The 13,504-nt window shown below is 35.7% G+C and overlaps 1 protein-coding gene across 1 annotated transcript; it reads right to left on the bottom strand.

The window, feature by feature from the left end:
• Nucleotides 1-443: 443 nt before the first annotated feature.
• On the bottom strand, nucleotides 444-12,473 carry LOC106130258 (IQ and AAA domain-containing protein 1-like). Its single transcript, XM_060945903.1, has 19 exons — nucleotides 12,390-12,473; nucleotides 11,749-11,915; nucleotides 10,594-10,799; nucleotides 9,743-9,890; nucleotides 8,949-9,083; nucleotides 8,374-8,485; nucleotides 8,041-8,189; nucleotides 7,787-7,946; nucleotides 7,437-7,604; nucleotides 7,212-7,360; nucleotides 6,895-7,051; nucleotides 6,410-6,513; nucleotides 5,771-5,916; nucleotides 4,718-4,875; nucleotides 3,789-3,891; nucleotides 3,172-3,292; nucleotides 2,120-2,239; nucleotides 846-918; nucleotides 444-611 (listed from the first exon to the last, which is right to left on the bottom strand). The coding sequence occupies exons 1-19, from the start codon at nucleotides 12,471-12,473 to the stop codon at nucleotides 444-446; spliced, it is 2,628 nt and encodes an 875-aa protein (XP_060801886.1).
• Between the last annotated feature and the right edge of the window lie 1,031 nt (nucleotides 12,474-13,504).

Genomic DNA, 13,504 nt, shown 5'->3' with positions numbered 1-13,504 from the left:
TATTTGTCGAATCTCAATTCGCTCTTAAACCGAACAGCTGAACAAAGCTTTTCTGTATTTTCAAGACTTAGACTTTTATACATATCTATACTACTTAATATTATAAAGCTGAAGAGTTTGTTTGGTTGTTTGTTTGTTTGAACGCGCTAATCACATGAACTTCTGGTTTGAATTGAAAAAATCTTTTTGTATTGAATAGACCATTTATCGAGGAAGGCATTAAGCTATATAACATCACGCTGCAATTTTTAGGAGCGAAGAAATAATGGAAAATATGAAAGAAACGGGGAAAATTATTCATTCTCGAGGGCTTCAATGATGCCCAAAATAACTAGGTATTCCTCGCGGACGAAGTCGCGGGCACAGCTAGTTTTATATATTTTGTGACAAAATAAATTAAGTGAGTATTATAATTATGTTTATATTTAGTAATTTATAAACTTTTATTTTGAAGAAGCAGTCTTTACGCCACCTTTTGATTTCTTCTTCTTCATTGCCTCCGCATACTTGTCCAAGGCAGCTTTGAACTGCAGCTGTTCTTGCTGGTGTTTTTTCTCTTTCATACCCCATGCTGTCTTGTTCATATACCATTTCATATATTTCGAGTAATCCTGTCAGAATATTAACAAATAACTTGATTGAAAAATACTTACAAAGTTAAATTGTATCATTAATTATGTATGTTGTAAGAGTCAGTTAAGGGTTTATAGAGATAAAATGTTTATTTTAACAACCTGACACTATCTAAACTCAATAATATCATTATACCAATTATATACAATCATATAAAATTTTAAAAATGTAATGTATATTCAGTTCTAGAGATGGCAAGAAGTAGAACTTACAACTTTCGTTTCTCTGTTATCATCCAGTATAAAGTTGTACACATCAACAGGTTTCAATCCGTGGGCTCCAATGCTGTGTAACAAAAGGTTTATCTTTAGCCCTGTAATATACAATCTGAAGTGCTTATTTTGATTTGTATTACTAATTAATTGATCTTTAATCATATTATAAAGGAAATATTGTACGTCCATATGGGCAGGACACAGTGATACCTATAATTTTATTGTTGACCTTATTTTTTACCTGTGTTTCACAATAAAGATGTTTGATTTGAAAAGCAATAGTAATTATTTCTTGCCATATATGGCGGGTTTAACGGACTTCAAGCCCCGAAGCACTATGATCGAGGGTGCAACTGGTGAACGCGCAAAGATGAGAGAGAGGTGGGTTACCGATGAGCTGACAAAAGATTGATACTTAAAGGTTGATAAAACAAAAGAATTACGCTTGCTGTAATCGTGGCAATTGGAAAGATGAAGTTTGACTCTTTGACGGCCTCTGTGGCGCAGCGGTAGTGCGGTTGCCTGCGACACCGGGGGTCCCGGGTTCGAATCCCGGCCAGGGCATGACGAGAAACGAACTTTCTCCGATTGGCCTGGGTCTTGGATGTTTATCTACATAAGTATTTATAATAAAATATAGTCGTAACACAAGTCTCGAACTTACTTCGAGGCTAACTCAAGCAGTGTAATTTGTCCTGTATATATTTATAATTGTCCGAAAAAAGTTGTAATAATCTTTGTGTCGCTTCGCTGAGTTCTCGAAAGGTTCTGGCAGATTCGTGAGCGTCGCCTTGTCTACATCTGCGACATTATGATGTATTTTTCAGTAGGTATGCATGAGCACTTTATCGCACCACCAACTTAAAGTTTTTTCTGTTCGGTCAGCTGATTACTGGCAGGGAATGCCAAACGGCATTAAGTCCGCCTTTTGTACATTTTTTTGTGCAATAAAGTTTTAAATAAATTATGCTGAGTCTGGACCTTTTTACTGTCCATCTTTGCTCGTTTTACATACATACACACACAATCACCTTTGTTATTATGATTAATTATGTATGTTACCAACAAATGTAATGTGATAGTGAATAAAGCTATCTATCTTTATAAATGTATATGGCCAGAACAGGACAAAAAAGAAAAGTTGCCTTACTGTAACATATCCAAACAGCTGAACGTGACCTTTCAGTCTTTTGATGACTGTAGGCTCTGTCTGCCCCGCAGGGGATATCGACGTGATTATATGTTATGTTACGTTTAATGTTATATCTTACTGTACAATCCTTTCAGGAGATAAGAAATTTTTCAGGCACTCTTTGATGTAACCAAAACTGTACCCTTGCAGCGCACGGGCCAGGCATTGAATGTTTAGATCATTGGGAACACTGTGGTCACTGAAACAAGTGCATACATCAATATACATATGGTCACGTCTATATCCCTTGCGGGGTAGATAGACCCAACAGTCTTGAAAAGACTGAATGGCCACGTTCAGCTATTTGGCTTAATGATAGAATTGAGATTCAAATAGTGACAGGTTGGTAGCCCATCGCCTAAAGAAGTATCCTTTAGTCGCCTTTTACGACATCCATGGGAAAGAGATGGAGTGGTCCTATTATTTTTTGGTGCCAGGAACCACACGGCTGAAACAAGTGGTTTTAAATATATGATACGAATGAGATATTTATGTAGATAGAATATTGAGTGGGAAAATATGATTTTTGTCATTAAAATGTCGACACTGGCATCGACAGTGCCGTGTGGTTCCCGACCTAAACAGAAAAAGAATAGGACCATTCCATTTCAAGATGACAAAAGGAAGAAAAGCCAACAGTCTTTAAAAGACTGAAAGGCCACGTTCAGCTGTCTGGCTTAATGATAGAATTGAGATTCAAATAGTGCCAGGTTGCTAGGGCATCGCCTAAAAGAGGAATCCCAAATATATAAGCATACGCTTAGCCTATGTTAGATAAGGGACAAGCCTAAGGGATAGCCCTTAGTCGCCTTTTACGACTTAATTTCTTTATGACTGCAATACATACATACATACATAAAATCACGCCTCTTTCCCGGAGGGGTAGGCAGAGACTACCTCTTTCCACTTGCCACGATCTCTGCATATTTCCTTCGCTTCATCCACATTCATAACTCTCTTCGTGCAAGCTCGGCGGTTTCGGGTACTTTTGACCCGACCCTTTACCAGGACGTCCTTAATTTGATCAAGATACGTTCGTCTAGGTCTTCAATATGACTGCAATATGTGCTCCAAACAAACCTAATGCAATACCTAAGATGAAACATAGGTTAGCTTCTACAAAATACTAACTTTGTCACCCAGTCATACAAGATATTGTAGACAGTAGCATATGATGTGTCTGGAACAAGAACAGTCACAGGAAATTGTTTCACAAGTTTGGTCTTGGCCAGCCAGGGTTCTACGCAAGTGCCTGTATAAAAAAAAAAATATCGTTTTTAATAAAAGGCAAAAAAAAGCAGGTTGACTAAGCAAATATACAAGGAGAGTGTGGAGGGAAAGGTCGGAGTGGGAAGGCCTAGACGTATCTTGATCTAATTAAGGACGTCCTGGTAAAGGGTCAGGTCAAGAGTATCAGAAGCCGCCGAGCTGACATGAAGAGAGTTATGAATGTGGATGGAGCGAAAGAAGTGTGCTGAGATCGTGGCAAGTGGAAAGATGTAGTCTCTGCCTACCCCTCCGGGAAAAAGGCGTGATATTATGTATGTAGGTAAAAGGCAAAAAACAATTTAAAAAATAGGGGCCTTGGAGTACCATTAAGAGTGAGTCCACTTAATTATGTTAGCTCTTCGATTTTCATTGTTTTATCATATATTTTGTGTGAAAAGTAGGTTCATTATGTTCAGATGAAAATAACATTGTGGATTCTTAGTTGACTGCGTCATTCTGAAGAACTGAACATTACTAACCTATTACAGTAACTTTGTCAGTCTTGTTGAATCTTTTACACAACTTCTTCACTAAATAGTGGTTCAGTAAGCTGATATTTATATCGGCGATTTCTGTGGGAGTCTGCAAACACACAAAGGTTCTCTGCTTAACCGAATTTGTTTAATTAGCATTACGTACCTACAACGTACAAAATAAAGAATAAATAAACATACACAATTATTACAATTGTTGATAGACATAGTAACATAAGGTCGCCCACAACTCCACCCCGTCTATAGAAAAATCCCGTTAATTCCCGTAATTTCCCGTGGGAATTTCGGGAAATCCTCTCTTATTGCAACCCTAGACCATATAAGGAATCTACATGTCAAATTTCAATTCTCTAGACCTAAAGTTAAGGCTGTTCGCTGTCTATTAGTAAGTGATAGATAAAGGGTGAGATTAAAGCATGGACGTCGTAAAAGGCGACTAAGGACGATTTTTAGGCGATGGGCTAGCAACCTGTCACTATTTTAATCAAGCCAAACAGTTGAACGTCTGCCTCGCAAGGGATGTAGACGTAATTGTATGTATTAATGTATATGTTGAAACAGCGCTTTCCTACCTTAATATAATACTTATAATCGGTGAACATTCCTTATATAAATGACCGAAGGTTGGACCACTTGTCGCCGTGTGGTTCCCGGCACCAATACAAAAAAGAATGGCGCCACTCCATCTCTTTCCCATGGATGTCGTAAACGGCGACTAAGGGATATGCTTACATACTTGGTATTCTTTTTTAGGCGATGGGCTAGCAACCTGTCACAATTTGAATCTCAATTCTATCTTAAAGCCAAATAACTGAACGTGGCCTATCAGTCTTTACAAGACTGTTGGCTCTGTCTACCCCGCAAGGGATATAGACGTGATTTTATGTATGTATGTATGTATATCGCTTTCCTACCTTAATATAATATAATCGGTGAACATTCCTTATATAAATGACCGAAGGTTGTACCACTTGGGCACATTTCGTGATGGTCGCCACCAGTGATTGTAGGTAAACGGCCGATATCAGAATACCTGGCATCTTACACGGGTCTATTTCAAATAGTGCTGCATCTGAAAAATATATAATTTCACATTATTATAACCTTGTAGTCTTTTCCGAGATTTTTGGCTCTGTCTCTGTTTATGGTGAAATGTTTGAACTGGAAAAATGAAACTGATATTTGTGGTTAAGAAATTCAATGTTGGTATATTTGCACTGATTATCACAATTATTGGTTAGATAAAAATTAACTAAGACAGGATTTAATTCTTAAAAACATGCACTCATTAAATTTGTTTTGTTTAGATGTCAAAAAAATTCGAATTTTTTCACTAGCATTCCATCAAATAAAAAATAAAGTATTGTTTTTATAACTGGCCAGCACTTGGCTAGCAACAAACAAATAGTAACACAAAGAGGTTGAATGTTTGAAAATGAAATTCATAGAAGTTTGAACAGTCTCTCTCGTAAGAGATAATATCTATGTTCGCATGTATACAATACTAGCTGTGCCCGCGACTTTGTCCGCGTGGAATAGTTATTTTGGGCATCATTGAAGCCCTCAAGGATGAATAATCTTCTTTTTTTTTTTTTTTTTCGAATATTCCATTATTTCTTCGCTCCCAAAAGTTGCAGCGTCATGTTATATAGCCTAAAGCCTTCCTCGATAAATGTTCTATTCAATACAAAAAGAATTTTTGCAATTATAAGGAGCGAAGAAATAATGGAAAATGAGAAAAAAAAACGGGGCAAAATTATTCATCCTTCAATGATGCCCAAAATAACTATTCCACGCGGACCTAGTCGCGGGCACAGCTAGTTTGGTTATAAAATCCTTTTGGTCAAATAGCTGAACGTGGCCATTCAGTCTTTTCAAGACTTTTGGCTCTGTCTACCCCGCAAGGAATATAGACGTGACCATATGTATGTATGTATCGTTTTGGTCATGGCGGAACATTAGCTTACCATTCAGAGATGCAAGCGCATGGACCAGTATGGTCTTCGCGCTACCCTTCGGCCCAACAATGAGAACCTTCCTTTTTCCACGGATGACTTCCCGACAACGCTCCCACCACACGCTTCTAGTTTCACCAGCGAACGGGAGAGCTTGGCTGGAGTATAATGTTATGTTAACATACATACATATGGTCACGTCTATGTCCCTTGCGGGGTAGACAGAGCCAACAGTCTTGAAATGACTGAATAGTGGATATTTGGCTATTTGGCTTAATGATAGAATTGAGATTCAAATAGTGACAGGTGTGCTTAAAAACGAATCCAAAGTTTGTAAGCCTATCCCTTAGTCGCCTTTTACGAAATCCATGGGAAAGAGATGGAGTGGTTCTATTCTTTTTTGTATTGGTGCCGGAAACCACACGGCACTTATGATAACATATTAAAAAAATCTTAAAGCCAAATATCTGAACGTGGCCTACCTATCAGTCTTTATAAGACTGTTGGCTCTGTCTACCCCACAAGGGATATAGACGTGATTATATGTATGTATGTATGTATATTGTAACCATTTTACCAATTTGTTATTATAAAATTAATCTGACATTTCCGAGAATTGAACTCGAATCAGCATAATGTATGAATACTCACCCGTAGTTGCAACGAATATCGTCCCCAACCAAATTGTGATCTCCCAAGAAGTCCTCCAGAGAAGTGCGTTTATACTCTTTGAGTATGTCTTCCATGGCCAATTTCTGTGAACAGTGGAAATTTGTGTTACTGGTCGCAGTGTCTTCGTATTAGCTAAATTGAAGAATTTTCTTGTTTCAAATATTGGCTAAAGTAAATGATCAGTATCTTAGAAGACAAAAGCAAAAGAAAGAAACGAAGATAATGTTGCAATTGTTGAAGTGAAGAAGACAATTTTGATAAAGACCTCATGCAAGTTACAATAGATTCCACCAAAAATGGTTCAAACAGTAATAGTAAAAATGTAAGTGTAGCTCTCCTTATCATCATCAATGCCATCTAGTTCTTTAGTACAAGCACAAGAGTTTGACTTAATTATTTGTCTCTTTTTTAAATCACAATACGTTTAATAATATAGGCATTAATTATTTAAAAAAAAATCTTACTTGAAGTTGCTCATAAATGTGTTCACTGATTGTTGCTTGTAGTTTTTTTTTCTTTTTTCGTTTCTTTTTTGACTTTTCTTTCAAAGGTTCCAGCATTTTCTCACCCATATTCAAATAATCTGTTTTTAATGCTGTCTTAAGCAGTTTCAGCTCTTCCCTGTTGTAAATGATATGTTACTTACTGTACTAATCATTTAAACAAAGAGATTTAAATCTTTATCTTTAGAGCAAATCGTTGACACGTTTTAAGTATCATAAATTTCATTTTGTTTCTTATAAGTTGAATAACTTTGTTGTCCTTTTTAACTAATACGTACGTCATATCTTCATAAACATAGTTAGATACTTCAATCTTCACTTCTTTACAAGCATCAGAAACGTCCAGATCTTTTATAAATTTCTCTTTAACAGTTTTTACTTCTGTGTCGTCAAGTTCGTCCCAGTATTTATGATATTCTTCCATTGCCTGTAGAGTAAAGTATATATGACGTATTATTTTCTTTTATATGATTCAATTTAAAAACATTATCAATGGAAAATACCTCAACAATATGTGTAAGTTTTTGAGATATAGGATAATGATATCCCGGATGTTGGTTGGGGTTTTTCAGCAACTTCTTCATCATTTGCGCTTGTAACTTCAATTTCATTTGTTCTTCTCGCTTTTGCAACATCTGCTCCCGTTTTGCTTCTTGTTTCGCGAACTTTAACTATTTGAGAAAAAGATACTCGTATGTTAAATAAAAATAAGTAAACCTATTATTGACTTAACACTGGCAAATTGGGTTATCTTTTTAAATATCTTGATGCAGAAAGCTAGGCTACACACAAACTATACTGTCTACACAAATTCTGTTAATATTTTCTATGTCTATTAAGTATACGACTATACCTCTTGAGCAGATTTTCCTTTGTTTGCTTTTTGTTGTTCTAAAGCTTTCTTATGTTCTTCAAGCCAAACAACAGGAGATGGAATCTCGTCTTTAATAATAGGGACAATGCCGCCATCAGTTTCTTTCGGTATATCATGGAAATACTGGATTTCCTGAAACCTAAACATAAAAATGGGGTGTTTGAATGAGCATGTCCTTGATTGCAAAATAGAATAACATGCTTATAAATATATAATTTATAATTCTATCTTACCAGGAATAAAACCAATCTCTGATAACATCTCTGTAATATTCTTTTAATTCAGCAGTGACCTCTGTTGAGTACTTTTGCTTTAGATTTTCGAACGAAATTCTCCTATGTTTCATATATTTCTTACGCATTTCTGTCCAATAATATTTGAGCTAAAAAGAAGTATAAGTTGTCTAGCTTTAATTCATTGTTTTGCCTCTATATGTAGCTTTCATCGCATTCTTAGCTAAAGTTTGCAACATTTATTTTTGTGTTATAGATAATTCATTCATCTATTTAATTTTTATCACTATTATTACTTCTTATTTATTCGTGTTTTGTAAAATCATTTCTTACCTCGTTAGAACCGGCTTTGGCCTTCATTTTCGGCGGTTCACAATACTGTACACCTAGAAGTTCGTCGCGATGACACTGGTCAATATTTGTCCTTTTCTGTTTAAAATATATTCTAAAATGATCAAAAATAATTTAATCAATTTTTTTTCTCTCTTAAATTCAGTTCCATTTATAATGTAATCTTAATAACAATGATTAGGTATAAACTAAAAAAAAATAGTAAAAAAAGATTACAAACTAAAATATCTTTTACAAATTGTACAATCCCTGCATAGCATCAACTTGATCTAATTAATTTACCAACTCGTTAACTTTTAATAAAATTTGTCAAAAGGCAATAATGTGCATGGAATAAAAGTTTTCATTGGAATACTGTAAAAGTTTTCAAATTACTCTGAAGAAGTTATTTGAAATTTTATTTGGAAATAGTTAATACCTTTATGTACTATTTCAATAAGCATACATTTAAGATTTGCAGTACGTGTACGATCCTATTGTCTTCTAAGTAAACAACAATGAAAATTTGTCTAAAAACAATGCAAGTCGAAATCGCACTGAGATTATTAAAAGTGAACCTTGTTGCCATCTGAATAAGATTTGCTGCTCTTTCCCTCAGTTCCACTCTTGCTGGTGGTGGCAGGGTTCCATTCAGCTCCTTCACCCACCTAGCTCTTTGCTGTTTAGTTTTTGTCCTCATACGTATACATTGTCTGAAACATAGTATTATCTTATGACGCTATGTGTGTCCGTTTAAGAAGATTATTCTTATATGGGATGAGTCGTAGCCTTAGCCAAGACCTGGGTTTTTATTGCAAATCAAGATTACAATGGGCAGATTTATCTTTATCACTATTATACGCAAACTCATTTCTGATTTGTGAAAAATTTATTATATAGGCTTTAAATGTCAGGTCCGCTGGAAAATTAAAAAAAAAAGCCGCTAAATGCTGCCTATTTAAATTGTATATTAAATGTGCCACACTTGGTAAGTTTAAAGTTGGTTGGTTTGTTTGCAAGCTTGGTTGCCTGCTTCAGTGTCTTTCAAATTATCGTTCATCCATTAGATATGCCCTGTGGTTTCTGGAACTTCAGAATAAGACCACACCGTTTCTTTCCCATGGATGTCATTAACTTAGGATTCTTCTTTTAGGCGACGGGCTAGCAACCTGTCACTATTTGAATCTCAATTAGCTGAACGTCCTTTAAGTCTTTGCGATACTGTTGGCTCTGTGTAAATGTCTAACCGTATGTTTTAAGAAAAAAAAATTGGGCAAATAATTAACGAAAGCGGTATAAAAACGTGATTGTATGTACGTATGTGTTTCATATACTGTACCGAGAAATAATCAGGTAAATATATTTTTATCACCTGGATCTTTCATGCGCTTTTATCAAAGCGGCCATTTCTCTAATTTTGAGTTCTTCTTCAGTTAATTTTTCTTTTACCTCTTCCATTTTGATGTCTTCCTCTTCTTCATCGTCAGCGTCCCACCAACAATTTATTTCTTCTTTATTTTCTTCATTTAGTTTTTCTTTTTCATGTTCTAAATTATAAAAATAGACAGTTTGTTCATACATACAATAGCTTTATCCCTTATGGGGTCATCAGGGGTTAGCCAGAGTCATCAGTCATTAGACCCAAAGGCCACCTCAAACTGGATGACTTAGTTTTATAATTGAAAATTATACAAAGTGTAGTGATAGATTAAGATTAATTATTCTATCATTAAGCCAAAAAGCTGTGCGTGGCCTATCAGTCTTTTCAAGACTGTTGGCTTTGTCTACCCCACAAGGGATATAGACGTGACCATATGTAGGTATGTATGTATGTAGTGATAGAATCAAAAATTATAAAGCAGTTCCGTTAATTGACTTTTACAATATGCGCCAAAACAGAAACAGTTTTTAGTGCACACACTGTGTTTTTACCTATCTGCTTAACTAGGATTTCGTTCTTAAAATAATATTTTTATTTATATCCTAATATCTTCTGAATAGAATAGATTTATTTTCAAAATTGGATATAAGTAATGTGACGTCTATAAGTGATACTTATAGACGTCACATTACTTAAATCTAATTATAATTACTACCGCTTCCAAAGCGCATGCGTAGACGAAGGTGGCGAAACAAACTGCACTGCAGCATTTTCACCGGTCGTCAATTTACAAATATAGATCTCTTAAATCTAAATCATGACCTGAATGTCTTGTTTCTCACCAAGTCTAATCCTTTCTTTTTCTTCCTTCACAGCTTTGAATATTTCCTTCAGTTTATCATCCAATACTTCTGACCTTGGAGTTTCATCAGGCACGCCAATGAATTCAACATCGTTCGGAGTAACTCTGTGGGTTTTCATACCGTTAGCTAGGAACTGGTAGTTGCTGCCATCAAGTTTTCGGAGTTCATGCTTGAGTTCTAAGATCCTGGGATCAGAAGCAATGAGGTAATTTTTATGTGTAGGTATTGGAATAAATAATAATAATAATAAAAATCTTTATTTTCTCTTCCTAAAATCTAAGACAATACAGTACTTATTTCTATGGTTAGTATTTCGTACGTGCTGAATTTGGCTGTAGGTAATGCAATCTTATTTTAACTTTATTCAGAATCCCTAATCATCATCATCCTGGCGTTATATTCGTTAATAGGCGTTCTGTGGTGCAGCGGTAGTGCGCTTGTCTGTGCCACCGGAGGTCCCGGGTTCGAATCCCGGCTAGGGCATGATGAGAAACGAACTTTCTCTGATTGGCTTGAGTCTTGGATGTTTATCTATGTAAGTATTTATTATAAAATGTAATATCGTTGAGTTGGTATCTCGTAACACAAGTTTCAAAACTTACTTCGAGGCTAACTCAATCTGTGTAATTTAAAAAAAAATAGGCATGTTTTCTGCATATCCCTCCGGTAAAGAGGTGTGATTCTATGTATGTAAAGGCGTAGTCAGCTTATGACAATCTAGGAGTAAGTCATGTAATTACATAAAACATTCTGATACTCTATTGTATCTGACTTTACCAGAACTATGTGTGTGCTAAAGAAATATACCTTTAGGAATAATATAGGATACTTTTTTTTGGATATCTATACTAATATTTTAAAGCTGAAGAGTTTGTTTGTTTTAACGCGCTAATCTCAGGAACTACTGGTTCGAATTGAAAAAATATTTTCGTGTTGAATAGACCATTTATCGAGGAAGGCTTTAGGCTATATAACATCACGCTGCAACTTTAAGGAGCGAAGAAGCAATGGAAAATGTGAAAAAAAAAACGGGGAAAACTATTCTCATCCTTGAGGGCTTCAATGATGACCAAAATAACTATTCCACGCGGACGAAGTCGCGGGCACAGCTAGTTCTCAATATTAACAATTCACCTTTCAGACACGGCATGTACAACATTTTCCATGAATGGTATTTTCTGGACTTGAGCATTGTGTTGCTTACAATCTAATGCTTCGTTGAATACTACGATGTACCGGGCTAGTATCCCGGACAATCTCTCAGAGGCTCCGCAGAGCGTTTTGTCGTAAGCTTTCGATTCCTGGAAAGAAAATAAACTAACTTACATACATACATATTATCACGTCTATAACCCTTGCGGGGTAGATAGAGTCAACAGCCTTGAAAAGACTGATAGGCCGCGTTCGGAATTGAGATGATGAAAACTTACACCTTTTTACATTTATTAAAATATTAAAGTTGCCGTGTGGTTCTCGGCACCAAAAGAAAAAAGGATAGGACCACTCTTTTCCATGGATAACGAGAGAATACATTGTTATGATGAATTAATTTACACGATACTTATATGGGCTGGCAATTTTAAATAAATTGATGTACAGAGTGTATTGTTAATTTAATTTAGGTTCAAATCAAACTACAAGTATTTACGGGGTTCCTGTACCAAATGTTTCTATCAGAATACATAAATAAGTTATGTTAAACTTGGCATCATCTTTCCATTATATTCTCTCAACATGACCAAACCAACATTGAGTTACAATTGACAATCACATGCCTGTAAAAAGCTATCAATTTCCACTATTTCATCCAAGCGAGCTAAAGTAGTTTTCCATTTCTTGAAGAAGTAATCACTGGACATTTTGAATAAATTATTTACAATGAACAAAATACATTAGAAATGTTAATTGTGTACGGTATTAATAAAATCAAGTAGGCTCTGAAATTTTTATTTAAAAAAATATTAATGAAATGAAACTCGCTTATGTTTTTATACGACCAGAGAAATGGTGAAGGCTAAAAATATTTATTTATTTATTAAAACTTCATTAAAATTTAACCGCTGTCTTCGCCGTATTCTCGGTGTTTACTGGCCTGAGAAAATCTCCAACGTTGACCTGTGGGAACGCTGCGGTGAGACTCCGATCGACCAGCAGATCAAACGCCGCAAATGGAACAGGATCGGCCATACGCTCCGAAGGGACCCCGAACACATACCGAGGCAAGCCCTAGACTGGAATCCCCAAGGAAAGCGTAAACGTGGCCGCCCTAAACAGACCTGCGGACAATCATCGCAGAGGTGAAGAATCTAGGGAAGACTTGGAGCGAAATAAAACGCGAAGCTCAAGACCGAGCGGGATGGCGACGCACTGTGGATGCCCTCTGCCCCAGCTAGGGGACATAGGACCTTAAGTCAAAGTAAGTCGAAACTTCATTGCAAAAAATACAAATCTATAGCACAATTAGCGGACTTACGACTTCTGACGGAGAACTTTATGTGGGGTCAAACTAAATAAATATATTTATACCTACACAAAAATATAAAATAAAATAATTATAATAAACATACATAAAAACTACAATAAATAAACAATATACATTATAGGTGCAGCGATTACCGAAATGAGTGAAAAGGGTTATAGGTAGATATTAAATACCCTCGCGACTCAAGAGAAACCAGTAAACCCGTGATTTGAAACTAGAACGACTTGGAGATGTCCTGATGGACTCGGGAAGTGAATATTCTCTTAGTTGAGATGTTTAAGGTATTTAAAATACTTAAAAAAAATATTTTCATTATCACACTGATTTTTTTTCGACATCAAAATTATACCAAAAAATCTGACTGATTCAAAAGATATGAAAACAGGTTGACTAAGCAAATATACAAAG

Source organism: Amyelois transitella, chromosome 9 (assembly GCF_032362555.1).
Source record: "Amyelois transitella isolate CPQ chromosome 9, ilAmyTran1.1, whole genome shotgun sequence".
Taxonomy (NCBI): Eukaryota; Metazoa; Arthropoda; class Insecta; order Lepidoptera; family Pyralidae; genus Amyelois; species Amyelois transitella.
This window is presented reverse-complemented; position numbering and strand designations above follow the sequence as displayed.